This window comes from Syzygium oleosum, unplaced genomic scaffold, assembly GCF_021117445.2.
Source record: "Syzygium oleosum isolate NSW1041296 unplaced genomic scaffold, Sole_v2.1 Sole_v2.23, whole genome shotgun sequence".
In the NCBI taxonomy this organism is placed as follows: domain Eukaryota; kingdom Viridiplantae; phylum Streptophyta; class Magnoliopsida; order Myrtales; family Myrtaceae; genus Syzygium; species Syzygium oleosum.
The window spans coordinates 2,669,932-2,687,743 of NW_026607507.1; the positions used below are offsets into that span (position 1 = coordinate 2,669,932).

Consider the following 17,812-nt stretch of genomic DNA (forward strand, 5'->3'; position numbering starts at 1 on the left):
TCCTGCCAAGGGAGACAAAAACGAAAGCCACAGGAAAGAATACGTAGGAATCTCTCTCTCTCTCTCTTTTTCTAAAAAAAATTTAGGTCTTTATTTTCGATGAGGGTGTCTCAACACGTACGTGCACACGGATTGAGTGGCGGTTGCCTGCATGGGTTTTGCTTCTGCTTTGTTTCCAAAGGTGGATATCTTATCCATCTTTCCAGGGGGTGTATGGACCTGGCCAGATGCATATGTATCGACCACACCAAAAATTACCTTGACCCAGTTGAAATATTTCCAGCTGGCATTTGGTTATTGCTTTGGAGGTGTATCTTGTCATGGAGCTTTCAGGGAACCGGGCATGCCTCTGCTGCTAGGTACCTTCATTTCCTGGCCAGAGCTTATCCCAAAATGCCTGACCAAACAAAAAAAAAATTGCTAGGGACACTACAAGACTATTTGGTATGATCCTTTGCGGCATTTTTAACTGTGGCATTGAACGATGTATATCTCAATAAGGTGTTCAACGAACACCTCAAAATTGCAACACCTTTTAACAACCGTTAGCAACGGTTTCGACAACTTTTAGAAAGCGTTCCGTCCGATTTCAATGTGGTGCATGTTTAAAAAAACACCCATTACCAAGTGGTTAATTACTTACAACACGTCACAGCACAATTCCTAGATGCATAGCACAATTATGATACAACGATGTCTATATTGTATGAACTTTGATACTATACATAAGTGGTATGTACTAAGTGATGTAACTGGCTATTTATTAGGTGCTATTCAACATGACCAACTTTCTTAAATGCCCAATTACACACAGCATTACTCGATTAAGTTACTACTTTTTCTAACCCATTTAAACTATTTCGTTGAGGTCAGTTACTTTTTTCTAGCATTATTTATGACTAAAATATCAAAATGTGGTTTAACTTTTTATGTGCATGATTATCCAAACTTTTGATTCAAAAAATTATGACGGACATGAGAAACCATCTCATTGTATTGGAAGCGTGTAGTGAATACCCGAATTTTCCACTTAGGGAGATCGCCAAGAGGAAGCCCAAGTCTGAGCCCGTAATATATCCAGTTTGATCAAGTTTTATTCAAAATCTCAAGCCAATAAGTTATGAGTCAACTAGGATTATCAACTGCTCCATACCATATCAATTCTCTATTCCTATGACTTTTTCTAACATAACTCACACGTGGATCTCAATAATCTCCACCTCATATGTAAGCTTAGTATTAGGTCTGCTCCCCCTTAATTCAAGTATCTTTCTGCATCAACATGTCTCAATTTAATCTATACTTTCCCTCATCACTGGTCTTTTTCTTCAGACCAAACCATGAAAGTTTACATCGGGATTGCATTGGTAACCATAACTCCCACCTTCACCTCGGGCCTTTTTCTCTAGACCGAACAATGAAGGCTGCCGTCGAGACTGCTTTGCTACACCTGAATGCCACTTTCATCCTTGGTCTTTTTGTCAAACCGAACCACAAAAGCTGCCTAAAAACTGCGTTAATGTTGGGTGCCCACAACAAAAGCACAATACCTTCTCCTGGGGAAATCAACGAGAGAGAGTCCAAGTCCGAACCATGTGGAACCTTTTCTAATACAATTCATGCAAGCATCTCAACATATCATGTTTAAAATTATTTTGAAAGGAGGCATTCATAATTCGGAGTTTCACGAGCTGTCATTCTAGGTGGGCGGCAAATATTGGCCTTCTTGTATCATCAAAGTGGGTGAGGATGAGTCTTCTTGCATGCCAATCTTCCTTCTATGCGTGGTTGTGGTGCAATGATTATGCATCTGGGCCGGTGTGTGAAGATATGCTTTTGAAATCGACTTCCCACTTGGGAAACAATTACAACTGATTAACATAAAGTTCGTGCACACACGCCTCAAGCAGATTAGAATATTTTTGTCGGTTTACCCTTTGGTCTCCCAATCAATAAGCAGACAGGTCATTCATGGATGATGCTAAAATGGAAGTAATCTTTTAACGTCAATTTCCAAATATAAGTAATTAACCGAACTAAAACATAGTAAGAACTTCAGCTATCCTAATTTTATTAGCTCTAAAAGAAATTTCAAGAGACTAATGGACTAAGGCCCAACGGGAGGAACGTTTCTAAGAAAACCAACGGAAAAACTCTGTTTGTTCAGAAGTACGTAGACCAGTTCCAAGATCGGAATCAGAGCTTAATTGGTCTAGTCCTAGTTTCGAGTTGTTGGAACCGGGACCAAATTAGTTCCCTTCGGTATTTAATCGAGGACGTCAGTTACAAGATCGAACATGGCTGGACGCTGGTTTCTAATCACCACCCACCCAACTGGTTTACCTAAGGGGGGAAAAGAAATGAAGTCAAGGCTAGCCAGCTATCCACCAACGATTTGTTTTTCATTATTTCTTGTAGCTCAATTTACAGAAAGAAGAAACGAATTTGGCAATGTACACGCCAATTAATCAGAACACATGTGCAAAAAAATCTCTTAGGCTCTCTCAAATTTCAGCTCTCAGTTCTTGCATTCGGGAGGGAGGCCGTGAGGGAAGCGCTTCAAGTCGGTGCAGTAGTTATAGATCATGAAGTTCTTCTGCACCCACTCGAGCCTCTGCCTTCCGCTAGTGTCCAGCGCCTGTGTCTGCCACGTGTCGCCGCCAGAAGTGGTCGAGCTGGTGGTGGTCATGGAAGCGCAGGATGACTTCCCGGCTGACCATGCACAAGCATTGGCATTGAAGTTGCGGTAGGAAGCGGTGAAAGGAGCTTGAGTCCAGTCGGTCTTGACGCGCCCGCCCATGGTGGCCCAGTCGTCCGCATTCCACAGGCTCGAGTAAATCCTCATGGCCTGTTTGTTTGGGAATGGGACGCCCATCGATTCTTTGTTGGCGAATTCTCGTATAGGCACATTGTCCACCAAGAAACTGATAGATATTATATAAAGCAATGCGTTAGTGTGTGTTCAGGTTTAACTAGAGAATGGTTACTATGATATATTAGAATGATTCGTGAACATACAGGATGCGTTGAGGGTTCCAGAGGATAGAGTAGGTGTGGAAGGCCTTGGTTGGGTCGAACCAGAGATAAAACTACTGCTCGCGGTTGCCTTTGCCCTGAGTGAATACGTTGGTGTGCACAATGTAGGGGTTGCCTGACAGATTCCCCAGGAACTCGAAGTCGATCTCGTCATGCGTTGGCCTTTGAGAAGACAACTGTATATATTGTGTAGCAAAAGAATGTTGTCAATCTAATGATCTTTGTCGCTGCTAGTTAAAGTAGGATAGTACTATTAGCACGCGTGCAAATTGAATGAATGAAGACACATACATTGTAGGTGGTAACGGTGCCAGCAGAATTGCCGGGGACGAGCATAAGTTGCACGTCTATGCGGCCAAAGAGGTACTCGTCCTTGGACTGAAACCCGGAGCCAGAGTACTTGTCGAGGGAGAGGGTGAGAAGCTGACTACCTTGGGATATCTTGGCTCGCTGGTCGCCCCAAGTGAGGTCGACGTCCTGGAAGAAATCACCTGCTTGAGCCCCCATCATCACCAGAGAGCTCAGGACCAGACCGACCACTACTAGAACCACCTTCATCTTTCGACACTCTCCACAAGAAGAAGGAAGAGAAGAAGCTTGAAACACTGGGCTTTTGCGAGTGATGGATTTGATGGATGCATGGGAAGGAGGTATTTATACATGTTAATCAGCGTTTGTTAGTGTTTAAAAAGAGGTTTGACTCTAGAGCAAGAGAGAACTTCTTCCAGCTGTAGACAGAGGATATGAATGTTTATTTAGATACCGCGCGTCCGGGTAAATTCTACACGAGGCTGCTCCGTGTGACTTACGAGATAGAGCCAAGTTATTATGTCATTTGCACTCGCCGGGAAGCTCCGTGGAGTGCTTAGCTTAATAAATTATATCAAAATCACACGATTCTACAACATTTTCACGCGCTTGCCCCCTCAAAATGGGGTCCATCTCTTAAATATATATGAGAATCAAATGCCTATCTTTTCAACAATTCCGACAGCATCCTTGTGACAGCAGTTGCCCATTCATTAGGTGCGCCCTACACTCCTTGGCTCATACTTTTCATGGTGAGCTGGCTCGGTTTGGAAATAGGGGATACATCAACAATGGAAGCTTTCTGATATTCGCCCACTAGAGCTCATAACAAGTATGCTCATTTTTATCAGAAAGTCCTAGAATAATCCGCGTAAACAAATATCTCTTCGATGTGACATGGGCGACATTTTCAGTTAGACGGGCGAGACAAGAAATTCTACCACATCTTTAACTCTCGAGAATAATTGACCAAAATCATTAACGATATATAGAAACAAGATGAATTACCAATTCCTGCATATGAGAAGAATCTTAGCTTGAGGAGGTTATTGAAGTGTTTGGGCAATTAGGTTGTGCCATGTACACACACGCCAAGGCCGACAGATTAAGAGTTATGCAATGCTTCTGTCTACGCAGCTGCCAGATCATGCAACCCGCATGTGCCATAAAATAATCTCACTTTGCAATGCTTTGAGCCGCATCTACTTCTGCCAAGGGAGACAAGAACGAAAGCCGCAAGAAAGAATACGTAGGAATCTTTCTCTATAAGAATTCAGGACTTGTTTTCGATGAGGGTGTCTCAACACGTACGTGCACACAGCTTGAGTAGTGGTTGCATGCACGGGTTTTGCTTCTGCTTTGCTACCAAAGGTTGAAATCTTATCAATCTTTCCAATGGGTGTATATATAAACCTGGCCAGATGCACATATGTCAATCTTTGGTTATTTCTTTGGAGGATCATCTTGTCATGGAGCCTTCGGGGAGCTAGGCATGCATATGCTGCTACGTACCTTACTTTTCTGGCCAGAGCTTGTCCCAAAGTGTTAAACAAACAAGAAAATAGCTAGGGGCACTGCACGGTTTGAGTATGAACTTTTTTCGACAAACACCGCAAATTGCGACGCTCTTAACATACTGTTTCCAACAGCTTCGACAACTTTTAGAAAGTTGTTCCGTCTGGTTTCAATGTGGTGCATGTTTAAAACATGTATCATAAAGTGCTAGTCACAACACTTCACAGGATAGTTTTTGCATGCCTAGCACAGTCTTGGTATAGTGACGATTGTATCGATTAAAAATTTGATATCGATGAACATACAAAAGTGGTATGTATTAGGTGTTATTGAACATGACCAACCTTCTCAAATGTCAATTACACGGCACATTACCAATTTAAGTTGTTACTTTTCCCACCTCATTTTAACTATTTTGTTGATGTCAGTTACTTTTTCTGGCTCTATATATGACTATCGTATCAAGATGTAGTTTAACTTTGTCTGTGTATGATTATCCAAACTTTTGATTCGATGAATTTTTATAGACGCATAAAATTATTTCATCATATTTAAAATTATTTTGAGTAAAATACGTCGTGATTTATAATTGGGAGCTTTCATACCTAGTGGGGGGCATTTATGAGTCCTTCTTTATCAGCCAAGTGGGTGTGGATGAGATTCCTGACATGGATGCATGCCTATCCTCTTATTTGACTTGGTTGGGATAAAATGAATATGCATCTCGGCAGGTTTATATACATATGCTTTTGAAATTAATTTTCGACTTGGGAAGCAAATTCTATTGATTGTCTCAAAGTTTGTGCACACACACCTCAAGGAGATTAGGATAATCCTGTCGGTTTACCCTTTTGTCACCCTAGCAGGAAGCGTACAGGTCATCCATGGATGATTCCAAAGTGGAAGTAAAGATTATCCTTTAGAGTCAACTTTCCACTTGGTACGGAAGCTCCCAATTTTAAGGCTCCGTTCGTTTGGCGGAAAATATTCTCTCGGAAAATATTTTCCGGGTTTTCCGGTGTTCGGGGGGCGGAAAACGTTTTCCGTGGGAAAATATTTTCCTTCCCCCCCTCACAAAATAGCCTAAGTCTATGGAAAATGACTTCCGCTTCTTCAAAAGCGGAAATCATTTTCCGGAGTTGCTTCTTCTTCTTCTTCACTAAGGTCACCGCCCGCCGCCGCCCGCCGCCGCCCCCTGCCGCCGGTCACCGCTCGCCGCCGCCGGTCGTCGCCCGCCGCCGCCACCGGTCGTCGCCGCTGCGATCGCCGGCCGCCGCCCGTCGCCGCCGCCGCCGCCGCCGTCGGTCAGCTGCGCCGCCGGTCGCCGGCCGCAGGCCGATCCGCCGCCCGCCGATCGCCGCCGCCGCCGCCGTCGGTCGCCGGCCGCCGGTCGCCGCCACCCGCCCGGTCGCCGCCGCCGCCGGTTGCCGCCGCCGCCGATCGGCGCCCGCCGCGCCGCCGATCGCCGATCCCGCGGCCGCCGGTCGTCGCCGCCGCCGCCGCCGATCGCCGCCGCCGCCGCCGCCGCCGCGAAAAATATTTTCCAAAACTTTTTCATATTGATCACCAAACACCGGAAAATTATGTCCCGGGAAAATATTTTCCAGGAAAATGACTTCCGGGAAAATATTTTCCAAAAGAAGAATATTTTTCGCCAAACGAACGGAGCCTAAATCAAGACGTCTTTTCCTCAAAATAATTTTAAATACGATGAAATGATTTTGTGCGCATATGAGAATTTATCGAATCAAAACACCGAATGAAAAGTTTGGATAATCACGCACATACAAAGTTAAACCACATTTTGATACTATAGTCATATATAGAGCCAAAAAAAGTAACTGACGTCAACAAAACAATTGAAAGGAGGTGGAAAAAGTAACAACTTAATTTGGTAACGCGACGTGTAATTGGCGTTTGAGAAAATTGACCATGTTCAATAACACATATACATACCAGTTTAGTGCGTTCATCGATATTAGAGTTTTAATTGGTACCGTCATCACCGTACCAGTACTATGCTAGGTGCGCAAAAACCATCCCGTGAAGTGTCGTGACTAATTAATTACTTATTATGCATGTTTTAAACATGCACTGCATTGAAACGAGACGGGGTAGCTTTCTAAAAGTTGTCGAAGCTGTTGGCAACGGCCCGTTAAGAGCGTGGCAATTTTACGGTGTTTGTCAAAAAGAAAAGGTCATACTCAAAATCTTGCAGTGGCCCTAGCTCTTTTGTTTGTTTGTTTTTGTTTTTTTTTTTTTGTTAAACACTTTGGGAAAAGCTCTCACCAGAAAATCGTGGTACGTAGCAACATGTGTATGCCTAGTTCCCCGAAGGCTCCATGACAAGATGATCCTCCAAAGCAATAACCGGCTGACAATATTTCAATACCCTATTGATTTTTATTTCATGGGTCAAGGTAGTTTTTGGTGAGGTTGACCTATGTGCATCTGGCCAGGTCTATACACCCATTGGAAAGATAGATAAGATTTCCACCTCTAAAAACAAAGCAGAAGCAAAACCCGTGCATGCAACCACTACTCATGCTGTGTGCACGTACGGGTTGAGACACCCTCCTTGAAAACAAAGACCTAAATTTTTATAGAGAGAGAGAGATTCCTACGTATTCTCTCTCGCGGCTTTCGTTTTTTGTCTCCCTTGGCAGGAGCAGATGCAGCTCAAAGCATGGTGAAGGCGACATTATTTTTATGGTACGTGCGGGTTGCATGATCTGGCAGCAGCGTAGACCGAAGCAAAGCATAACTCTAATCTGTCAGCCTGTCGAACACGCATCTCCGAGGACAACTCAGAAGGGATGTACATAGCACAACCTAATTGCCTAAACGCTATTCTTACTATATCATGCTAAGATTCTTCTTATATGCAGGAACTGAAAATTCATCTTGTTCCTACGTATTGATAATGATCTCGAGAGCTAAAGATGTTGTAGAATTTCTTGTCTCGCCCGTCTAACTGAAACTGTCGCCCATGTCACATCGAAGAGATATTTGATTACATGGATTGTCATAGGGCTTTCTGATAAAAATGAGCATACAAGTTGTTAGGAGCTCTGGTGGGCGAATACCGGAAAGCTTCCATTTTTTATGTTTGAATATCAGAAACTATATCAAGTAATTTTCGAAACCGAGCCAGCTCACCATGACGAGTTCGATGAGCCAAGGAGTCTAGGGCACACCTAATGAATGGGCAACTGCTGCAACGAGGATGCTGTCGGAATTGTTGAAAAGACGGGCATTTGATTCTCATAAATAGTTAAGAGATGGACCCCATTTTGAGGGGCCAAGCGCGTGAAAATGTTGTAGAATCGTGTGATTTTGATATAATTTAATAAGCTAAGCACTCCACGGAGCTTCCCGGCGAGTGCAAATGACACAATAACTTGGCTCTATCTCGTAAGTCACACAGAGCAGCCTCGTGTGGAATTTAACCGGACGCGCAGTATCTAAATAACTCCACGGGCATTTGATAAACATTCATATCCACCTCTGTCTACAGCTGGAAGAAGTTCTCTCTCTCTCTCTCTCTCTCTCTCTAGAGTCAAACCTCTCTTTAAACACTTACAAACGCTGATTAACATGTATAAATACCTCCTTCCCATGCATCAATCAAATCCACCACTCGCAAAAGCCCTCTGTTTCAAGCTTCTTTTCTTCCTCCTCTTTGTAGAGAGTGTCGAAAGATGAAGGTGGTTCTAGTAGTGGTCGGTCTGGTCCTGAGCTCTTTGGTGATGATGGGGGCTCAAGCAGGTGATTTCTTCCAGGACGTCGACCTCACTTGGGGCGACCAGCGAGCCAAGATATCCCAAGGTGGTCAGCTTCTCACCCTCTCCCTCGACAAGTACTCTGGCTCCGGGTTTCAGTCCAAGGACGAGTACCTCTTTGGCCGCATAGACATGCAACTTATGCTCGTCCCCGGCAATTCCGCTGGCACCGTCACCACCTACTACGTATGTGTCTTCAATCGTTCAATTTGCATGCTTGCTAACAATACTGATCTCTGTCCTACTTAATTAGCATTGACAAAGAACAATTGTTAAAGCTAAAATTGACAACATTTGCTACACAACATATGCAGTTATCTTCTCAAGGGCCAATGCACGATGAGATCGACTTCGAGTTCCTGGGGAATCTGTCAGGCAACCCCTACATTGTTCACACCAACGTATTCACTCAGGGCAAAGGTAACCGGGAGCAGCAGTTCTATCTCTGGTTCGACCCAACCAAGGCCTTCCACACCTACTCCATCCTCTGGAACCCTCAACGCATCCTGTATGTTCACGAATCATTCGAATGTTTACATCAAAGTGAAAATTCTCTCGGTAAACCTGAACACACACTAACGCATTGCTCTGTTTAATTTCTGTCAGTTTCTTGGTGGACAATGTGCCTATTAGAGAATTCGACAACAAGGAATCGATCGGTGTCCCATTCCCCAACAAACAGGCCATGAGGATTTACTCGAGCCTGTGGAACGCAGACGACTGGGCCACCATGGGGGGGCGCGTCAAGACCGACTGGACTCAAGCTCCTTTCACCGCTTCCTACCGCAACTTCAATGCAAATGCTTGTGCATGGTCAGCCGGAAAGTCATCCTGCGGTTCTATGACCACCACCAGCTCGACCACTTCCGGCGGCGACACGTGGCAGACTCAGGCGCTGGACACCAACGGAAGGCAGAGGCTTGAGTGGGTACAGAAGAACTTCATGATCTATAACTACTGCACCGACTTGAAGCGCTTCCCACAGGGCCCCCCTCCCGAATGCAAGAACTGAGAGCTGAAATTTGAGAGAACCCAAGAGATTTTTTTGCACATGTGTTCTGATTAATTAGCGTGTACATATTGCCAAATTCTTTTGTTCTTTCTGTAAAATGAGCTACAAGAAATAATGAAAAACAAATCGTTGGTGGATAGCTAACTAGCCTTGACTTCGTTTCCTTTTCCCCCTTAATAGGTACACCAGTTGGGTGGGTAGTGACTAGAGACGAGCGTCCGGCCAAGTTCGATCTTGAAACTGGCGTCGTCGATTGAATTCCGAAGGGAACCAATTCGGTCTACGTTCCAACAGCTCGAAACTAGGACTGGGCCAATTAAGCTCTGATTACGATATTGGAACCGGTCTACGTACTTCTGTTTTTCCATAGGTTTTCTAAGAAACGTTTAATTCTTAAAGATTCCTCCCAATTGGCTTTAGTCCAAATTATTAGTCTCTTGAAATTTCATTTAGAGCTAATAAAATTATGATAGCCGAAGTTCTTACTATGTTTTAGTTCGGTTAATTACTTATATTAGGAAATTGATGTTAAAAGATTAGTTCCACTTTAGCATCTTCCGGGAACGACCTGTCTGCTTATTGATTGGGAGACCAATGGGTAAACCGACAAAAATATTCTAATCTGCTTGAGGCGGCGTGTGTGCACAAACTTTGAGTTTATCAGTTGTCATTGTTTTCCAAGTGGGAAGTCGATTTCAAATGCATACCTTCACACACCTGCCCAGATGCATAATCATTGCACCGCAACCACGCTCAGAAGGAAGATTGGCATGCAAGAAGACTCATCCTCACTCACTTTGATGATACAAGAAGATCAATATTTGCCCTCCACCAAGAATGACAGCTTGTGAAACTCCGAATTACGAGGGCCTCCATTCAAAATAATTTTAAACATGATATGTTGAGATGCACATATGAATTGTATAGGAAAAAGTTGCATATGGTTCGGGCTTGAGCTCTCTCTTGTTGATTTCCCCAGGTGAAGGTATTGTGCTTTTGTTGTGCGCTCCCAACATTAACACGGTTTTCAGGCAGTCTTCATTGTTTGGTCTAGAGAAAGAGACCTGAGGCGAAGGTGAGTGTCATGGATACCAATGCAATCCCGATGTCAACTTCCATGGTTTCGTCTGGAGAACCGGTGATGACGGAAAGTGGAGATTAAGTTGATAGATGTTGATGCAGAAGGATATTTGAATTAAAGAGGAGCAGACCTAATATTAAGCTTGTACACGAGCGGAAGATTGTTGAGATGCATGTATGGGCTGTGTAGAAAAAGTCATAGGACTAGAGAATTAATGTGGTGTAGAGTAGTTAATAATCCTAGTTGATCCATAATTTATTGGTTTGAATTTTTGAGTGAAATTGGGTCTAACTAGATATATTACGGATTTGGACTTGGGCTCCCTCTTAGCAATCTGCCCATGTGAAACTTCGGGTTTCTGTTGTGCGCTTCCAATATATTGAGATGGTTTGTTTCGTCTGTAAAAGTTGTTGAATCAAAAGTTTGGATAATCATGTAAATATAAAGTGAAATGACATTTTGATATTTTATTCATATATAAAGCTAGAAAAAAGTAATTGACCTCAACGAAATAGTTAAAATGGGTTAGATAAAGTAGTAACTTAATCAAGTAATGTGACGTGTAATTGGGCGTTTAAGAAAGTCGGTCATGTTGAATAGCACCTAATAAATAGCAAGTTACATCACTTAGTACATACCAATTTTGTACGGTATCAAAGTTCATACAATATAGACATCATTGTATCGTAATGGTGCTATGCGCCTAGGAACTGTGCTGTGAAGTGTTGCAAGCGCCACTTGGTAATGTGTGTTTTTTTTAAATATACCAAATTGAAACCGGAAGGAGCACTTTCTAAAAGTTGTCAAAGCTATTGCTAACGGTTGTTAAAAAGGGTCGGTAAAAGGTGTTGCAATTTCTAGTTGTTCGTCAAACACCTTATTGAAATATATATCATTCAATTTCATAGTTGAAACTATTGCAAAGGATCATACAAAATAGTCTTGTAGTGTCCCTAGCACTTTTTTTTTTCTGTATGGTCGGGTATTTTGGGATAAGCTCTGGCCAGGAAATGAAGGTACATAGCAACAGTGGCATGCCTGGTTCCCCGAAGGCTCCACGACAAGATAATCCTCCAAAGCAATAACCAAATGCCAGCTTGCAATATTTCAACTGGGTCAAGGTAGTTTTTGGTGTGGTTGATATATATGCATCTGGCCAGGTCTATCCACCCATTGGAAAGACAGATAAGATTTCCACCTTTGGAAACAAAGCAGAAGCAAAACCATTGCATGCAACCACTACTCAATCTGCGTGCACGTACGTGTTGAGACACCCTCATCGAAAACAAAGACCTAAATTCTTTATAGAGAGAGAGAGAGAGAGAGAGAGAGAGAGAGAGAGAGAGATTCCTACGTATTCTTTCCTGTGGCTTTCGTTTTTGTCTCCCTTGGCAGGAGCAGATGCGGCTCAAAGCATTGGAAAGTGACGTTATCTTATGGACGTGCGGGTTGCCTATCCTGATCTGGCAGCTGCGCAGACCGAAGCAAGGCAAAACTTTAATCCGACAGCCTGTCACACACACACACACACACACACACACATCTCCAAGGAAAACTCAAAGGAAAGAAAAGAAGATCGGCGCACAATGAGGAACTAGGGTTAGATCATATCTACTTGGCGTGTGCGTACATCGCCGCACCACCTAATTCCTCTAACCCTTCTCTATCTTCCTCACGCTAAGATTCTTCTTATTTGTTGATCTTGTTACTATATATCGATAACGATAGTGGTTGATAATTCTCGAGAGTTAAAGTGTCACGGAATTTCTTATCCCGCCCTTCTAATCAGGGATAATTACAAAATTAATCTTAAACCTATTGTGCAAAGCCATTTCATTCCTAAACTTTTTAATTTTTTCAATGTAATCCTCTAAACCTTTGCGCGGAATTCAGATATAGTCCTTCCAATTGATTGTTGCCAAAAATTGCCGATGTGGCATCCAACCATCGCCAGTCGTTCTAAGTGGCACGTTGATGCGGACAACTTATGAATCGTCATACTATCGATTTCCTTGTACGGATAATTATAGAGCTTTCTCGTGAAAATGGGCATATAATTTTATTTTCAGAAGACTTGCATTGTTGATGTTTGAATATCCAAGAGTCCTTTATATCCAGTGCATCATCTTAAACGTATCCGCTATTTCCAACCCGAGCCAGCTCACCAGGACGAGTTCAATGAGCCAAGGAGAGTAGGGCGGAAATAAGTCTAGAGTGGCCACCGCCAAATGAATGGGGCAACTGCAATAATGAGGATGCTGTCGGAATTGTTGAAAACCCATTCAAAGTCAAACCAGGCTTTGCTAACGTGGAATGGGCAATTGTGTGATCTGATATAGTTTATTATGCTAAGCTCTTCAGGACAGCTTCCCGGCGAGTGCAAATTACACCAAAATGAGCTCTATCTCACAAGAGACGCAGAGCCACCTCGTGCAGAAGTTAACCAGGCGCGCACTATCCGTATATCAACACGGCATTTGGTCAGGTTTTATATCCTCTGTCTACAGCTGGAAGAAGCGCGCGCTCTCTCTCTCTCTCTCTCTCTCTCTCTCTCTCTCTCTCTCTCTCTAGAGTCAAACCTTTTTTAAACGCTAACAACACTCCTGGTTAGCATGTATAAATACCTTCTTCCCATGCACCCATCATATCCATCGCTCACAAAAGCCCTCTGTTTCAAGCTTCTTCTTCTCCTTACTGTTGTAGAGTGTTGAAAGATGAAGGTAATTTTAGTAGTGGTCTGTCTGGTCATGAGCTCTCTCATGATGATGGGGGCTCAAGCCGGTAATTTCTACCAGGACTTCGACCTCACCTGGGGCGGCCAGCGAGCCAAGATATCTCAAGGTGGTCAGCTTCTCACCCTCTCTCTCGACAAGTACTCTGGCTCTGGGTTTCAGTCCAAGAACGAGTACCTCTTTGGCCGCATCGACATGCAACTTATGCTCGTCCCTGGCAATTCTGCCGGCACCGTCACCACCTACTATGTATGTTTCTTAATTCATTAAATTTGCACGCGTGCAAATAATACTATCCTACTTAATTAGCATCGACAGAGATCGTTAGATTGACAACATTCTTTTGCTACACAATATATGCAGTTGTCTTCTCAAGGGCCAACGCACGACGAGATCGACTTCGAGTTCCTGGGGAATCTGTCAGGCAACCCCTACATTGTGCACACCAACGTATTCACTCAGGGCAAGGGCAACCGGGAGCAGCAGTTCTATCTCTGGTTCGACCCAACCAAGGCCTTCCACACCTACTCCATACTGTGGAACCCTCAACGCATCCTGTATGTTCATGAATCATTCTAATGTATCAAAGTAACAATTCTCTAGCTAAACCTGAACACACGCTAACACATTGCTCCGTTCAATTTCTATCAGTTTCTTGGTGGACAATGTGCCTATTAGAGAATTCGACAACAAGGAATTGATCGGTGTCCCTTTCCCCAACAAGCAGGCCATGAGGATTTACTCAAGCCTGTGGAACGCAGATGACTGGGCCACCATGGGCGGGCGCGTCAAGACCAACTGGACTCAAGCTCCTTTCACTGCTTCCTACCGCAACTTCAATGCCAATGCTTGTGCATGGTCAGCCGGGAAGTCATCCTGTGCTTCCAAGACCACCACCAGCTCGACCACTTCGGGCAGCGACAAATGGCAGACTCAGGCGCTGGACACCAGCGGAAGGCAGAGGCTCGAGTGGGTGCAGAAGAACTTCATGATCTATAACTACTGCACCGACTTGAAGCGCTTCCCTCAAGGCCTCCCTCCTGAATGCAAGAACTGAGAGCTGAAATTTGAGAGGACCTAAGAGATTTTCCTGCACATGTGTCCTGATTAATTAGCGTATACATATAGCCAAATTCTTTTGTTCTTTCTGTAAAATGAGCTACAAGATTTAATGAAAAACAAAGCGTTGATGTACAGCTAGCTAGCCTTGACTTCATTTCTTTTCCCCCCTTAGGTACACCAATTGGGTGGGTAGTGACTAGATACCAGCGTCCCGCCAAGTTCGATCTTCAAACTGGTCAATTGAATTCCTAAGGAACCAATATGGTCCCGGTTCCAACAACTAGAAACCAGAACTGCACCAATTAAGTTCTAAATCCGACCTTGGAACAATTCTACTTGCTTCTGAACGAACAAAAACTACGGGTACCTCCGTTTGTCATAGGTGTACCAATTTGTGTTTTTTCGTGATATCAATCCAATTTAATGGAAATTAACGATGAGTAAATTTGTCACAAATATACTAATTTGGAGTTTTTGGTGATGAATTTATCATAGATATGGTTTTTTGTAGTATTTAGCCTTATTAAAATCATCTGACGAACTTACCTCATGTTTTTTGATGTGTGAGAAAGTAATTGGGATTCAAGATTATGTGCTGCAATGCTATATACAATAAATAAAAACAAGATAGGAATATGAGTTTAAGCGCGGTTCAAAAGCAAACGTACACCCTGTTCGTTTCCTGGAAACCGACACTTCTAGATAAAATACTTAGTTTCAGAAAGCTAATCACAACTGAGAGAGCTATCACACCCGGACACTAGTCCGGGAGATAGAAGATCTGGGTGGGTGCCCCGAATCCAGCCATCCTCTCAAAGTGTCGCACATCCGCGCGGAGGTTCGCTCGTCGACATTAGCAGCGATATTCACGCGGCTGAGACGGCCGTAGTCAGGAAACTGTGACAAGAACTGCGTGAACGTCCTCGCCTGCTCCAGGGTGCTGAGAACTAGCACTTCCTCCTGTCGGAGGACCGCGACAACCTGGTCCAGAGCAGCCCTTGCAGCAGCGCGTGCCTCCATAGCGTCGGCGACTTCGCACGGGCTGAGGAGAGAAGAAGAACATGGCAATCAAGAGGCCATAAAAAAAGAATATTTTCGACTAAAAGAATTGCAAGTACTCACCCAGGATTCCGTTTCTTTTGGGCAGTATGATAGTTCTTATCGGCAGCTTGAAAAGCTTGAAAGGCCTCCTGAAGGCGTGCAGCAAGAGACATGGCAATCGATTGAATTCCTCGTTTGAACCCCGAGGTTATATTGAGAGTTTTTTTCCAATAGGGTTCTTTATCTTCCTTTCCAAATTATCCTTCGTAATCTTTTCTGTTTCCATCACTTGATCTTCTCTGCTATTTAAAACTCGAGCTCACTTTTTTTTTCTTTTGATTTTCAGGATCTTTCATCAATCGGCCTTTAGAATCCTAGTGCTCCTCGAAATCTATAATTCAATCTTAACCGAATTTCTCTCCTATTTTCATATTTTGCTGAGATTATTTGCATTCTAGATCACTTTCCTTCCAAATTCAGAACATCACTTATTTTGCATACATGATATTCGGTCAAGCAAAGGAAAAATGGATTGACCAAGATTTGATTAAATGGTTCTGACCAAAAAAAAAGGATTTGATTAAATGGGATTGATCTTGTCAATCCAATTAGGATTAGGGCTTCCTGATCCGCACCGTCCTAGTCCAATTAAAATTAAATTCGTGTGCTAAATAAAAAGTCCTAATATGCAAGTTAAAAATATTGTGCCACGCTTTTTTCACTCCTCCTTTGGCTTACACACTATCTTTTTTGTTGTTTTGATCATCCTATCCCTTGTGAGGTCCACCATTTCTGCTACAATTTTATATGATCCATTATTTATTATTTGGTATAACTCTTTTTAATTAGTTTCTTCTTTTTTTCCATACGGATCCAACTTTCCTTTTTCTTCTTTCTTTTCACGCCTCCCATGCCTTTTCTTCTTCTTCCACAAATCTCTCCTGCATCTGTAATCCCCAAAAGAACTGCTTACTTCAACAATCCGTACCCTCCTCATTCGTTACTGGAGATATGGTTTTGGCAAAAGCTTGTTTTTTTCCTCTTTAGTTTTCTTGGTCTCGAATCATGCTCATTCCGGTCTCTACTGAGTATTTCTTGATATCTATTCTTGAAAGTGAATTTGAGTTTTGGGCGTGGAAATGGTTGGTCTTGTGTTTCACTACTGCATTTAGAGCGCGTGGAAAGAAAGAAAAGAAGGAAAATGGGACCCGTGTTGAAAAAAAAAAAAGATTTGACCAAATAATAAAAATGGATCATATAAAATTGTAGCAGAAGTGGTGAGCCCCACAAAAGATAAAATTGTCAAAACAATAAAAAAGGAAGTGTCCAGACAACCAAATATACTCATAGAGTCTCGAATCCTCCAAGCTAAGGTTGAGAAGCAACTTAGCTTTTTAGTTCTTTTCGAAATGGTCAAAATAAGTGCATTGGAGCTGGGATCATAAGAAGAGACGACCCAACTAAGTGGTCCTTTTCTTTTTGCACAACCAATATGAGTCCATGCAATTGTTTTACATTGGCCCATCGGACTATGATGCTCACTCTTGAAGGAAAAGACTCCCGAGCAGGATCATGTCCAAAATATGAACATCATGAAGAGGACGAGGGTTCGTGTGCATACGTGACGATTGGTGGTGCCGAATGTTTTGTCCTACCGTGTTGTCGAAAAGAAAATCGCACCTTATCATAGCAACCTAGATAGCAAGAAATCCAACCAGGGTGATTGGGGTTTCGGCCCATCCAAGAGGCTCAACCACATCGACAACATTCCATCACTTTGATACCTCATTTGATAACGAGCTCCCGCTAGTGAGCTCGACGCCAGTGAACAGATATGAACTACTTGGACATATATGAATGCGGTCACTCTCTCAGTTAGTAGGCTCGTGAATATTTCGTTGTTCGCCATGAGGCTGTGTTCTATTTCGCCCTGTTTTAGTAGTGTTTGCCCTAATGCTATGTAGTCCTTTTGGTCTCGTGGTCTTTTGGGTTGCTTTTAACCTAAAAGCAATTTAGGTAATTAAGCATTTGATTGAGCATGATTTAGGAAATTACCTAGATCGTTTATCAACTCATCAAACAACGATGTTTCCCGTCGATCAGCAAGGGGGTGCGCAACAAAGGGCAAAGCCGGAACAAATGGCTCGGGTGGCTTTGGACAGGAGCGACGGGAACCTGTTGGGCGTGTACATCGACTCGTCAACTTTCTCAATTGCACGTTAATTTAAATGATTAGTTTTTT

General features: G+C 43.2%; 2 protein-coding genes and 1 pseudogene across 7 annotated transcripts; 2 read left to right on the forward strand and 1 right to left on the reverse strand.

Annotated features, from left to right (window-relative positions):
* Positions 1–320: 320 nt before the first annotated feature.
* LOC130140953 (xyloglucan endotransglucosylase protein 1-like) lies at positions 321–9,654 on the forward strand. 4 transcript variants are annotated; one of them, XM_056321441.1, is made up of 5 exons: positions 2,844–2,854; positions 8,280–8,296; positions 8,578–8,828; positions 8,957–9,150; positions 9,249–9,654. In XM_056321441.1, exons 1-5 carry the CDS (start codon positions 2,844–2,846, stop codon positions 9,652–9,654), a joined length of 879 nt encoding a protein of 292 aa, XP_056177416.1. The 4 variants fall into 4 exon arrangements, with proteins under 4 accessions (XP_056177414.1, XP_056177416.1, XP_056177415.1 ...); XM_056321439.1 differs by lacking the exons at positions 2,844–2,854; positions 8,280–8,296 and adding an exon at positions 321–354; XM_056321440.1 differs by lacking the exons at positions 2,844–2,854; positions 8,280–8,296 and adding an exon at positions 5,959–5,979 and having other exon boundaries at positions 8,568–8,828.
* On the reverse strand, positions 2,519–3,594 carry LOC130140954 (xyloglucan endotransglucosylase protein 1-like; annotated as a pseudogene).
* A 3,426-nt stretch (positions 9,655–13,080) lies between the features above and the next one.
* LOC115682770 (xyloglucan endotransglucosylase protein 1-like) lies at positions 13,081–14,524 on the forward strand. Of its 3 annotated transcripts, none has more exons than XM_056321443.1 (4): positions 13,081–13,108; positions 13,466–13,716; positions 13,831–14,024; positions 14,119–14,524. In XM_056321443.1, the coding sequence occupies exons 1-4, from the start codon at positions 13,081–13,083 to the stop codon at positions 14,522–14,524; spliced, it is 879 nt and encodes a 292-aa protein (XP_056177418.1). The 3 variants fall into 3 exon arrangements, with proteins under 3 accessions (XP_056177418.1, XP_030462962.1, XP_030462963.1); XM_030607103.1 differs by lacking the exon at positions 13,081–13,108 and adding an exon at positions 13,417–13,439 and having other exon boundaries at positions 13,488–13,716; XM_030607102.2 differs by lacking the exon at positions 13,081–13,108 and having other exon boundaries at positions 13,402–13,716.
* The last annotated feature ends 3,288 nt before the right edge of the window (positions 14,525–17,812 follow it).

Excerpts from the sequence above, each read along its gene's own strand:
- LOC130140953 (XM_056321439.1), top strand. The coding sequence starts at position 321 with ATGGAGCTTTCAGGGAACCGGGCATGCCTCTGCT. Across the intron at positions 355-8,577 it reads GAACCGGGCATGCCTCTGCT|TAGTGGTCGGTCTGGTCCTG; the intron begins GCTAGGTACCTT and ends AGGTGGTTCTAG. Across the intron at positions 9,151-9,248 it reads TGGAACCCTCAACGCATCCT|TTTCTTGGTGGACAATGTGC; the intron begins GTATGTTCACGA and ends AATTTCTGTCAG.
- LOC115682770 (XM_056321443.1), top strand. The coding sequence starts at position 13,081 with ATGCTAAGCTCTTCAGGACAGCTTCCCG. Across the intron at positions 13,109-13,465 it reads CTCTTCAGGACAGCTTCCCG|TAGTGGTCTGTCTGGTCATG; the intron begins GCGAGTGCAAAT and ends AGGTAATTTTAG. Across the intron at positions 13,717-13,830 it reads GCACCGTCACCACCTACTAT|TTGTCTTCTCAAGGGCCAAC; the intron begins GTATGTTTCTTA and ends CAATATATGCAG.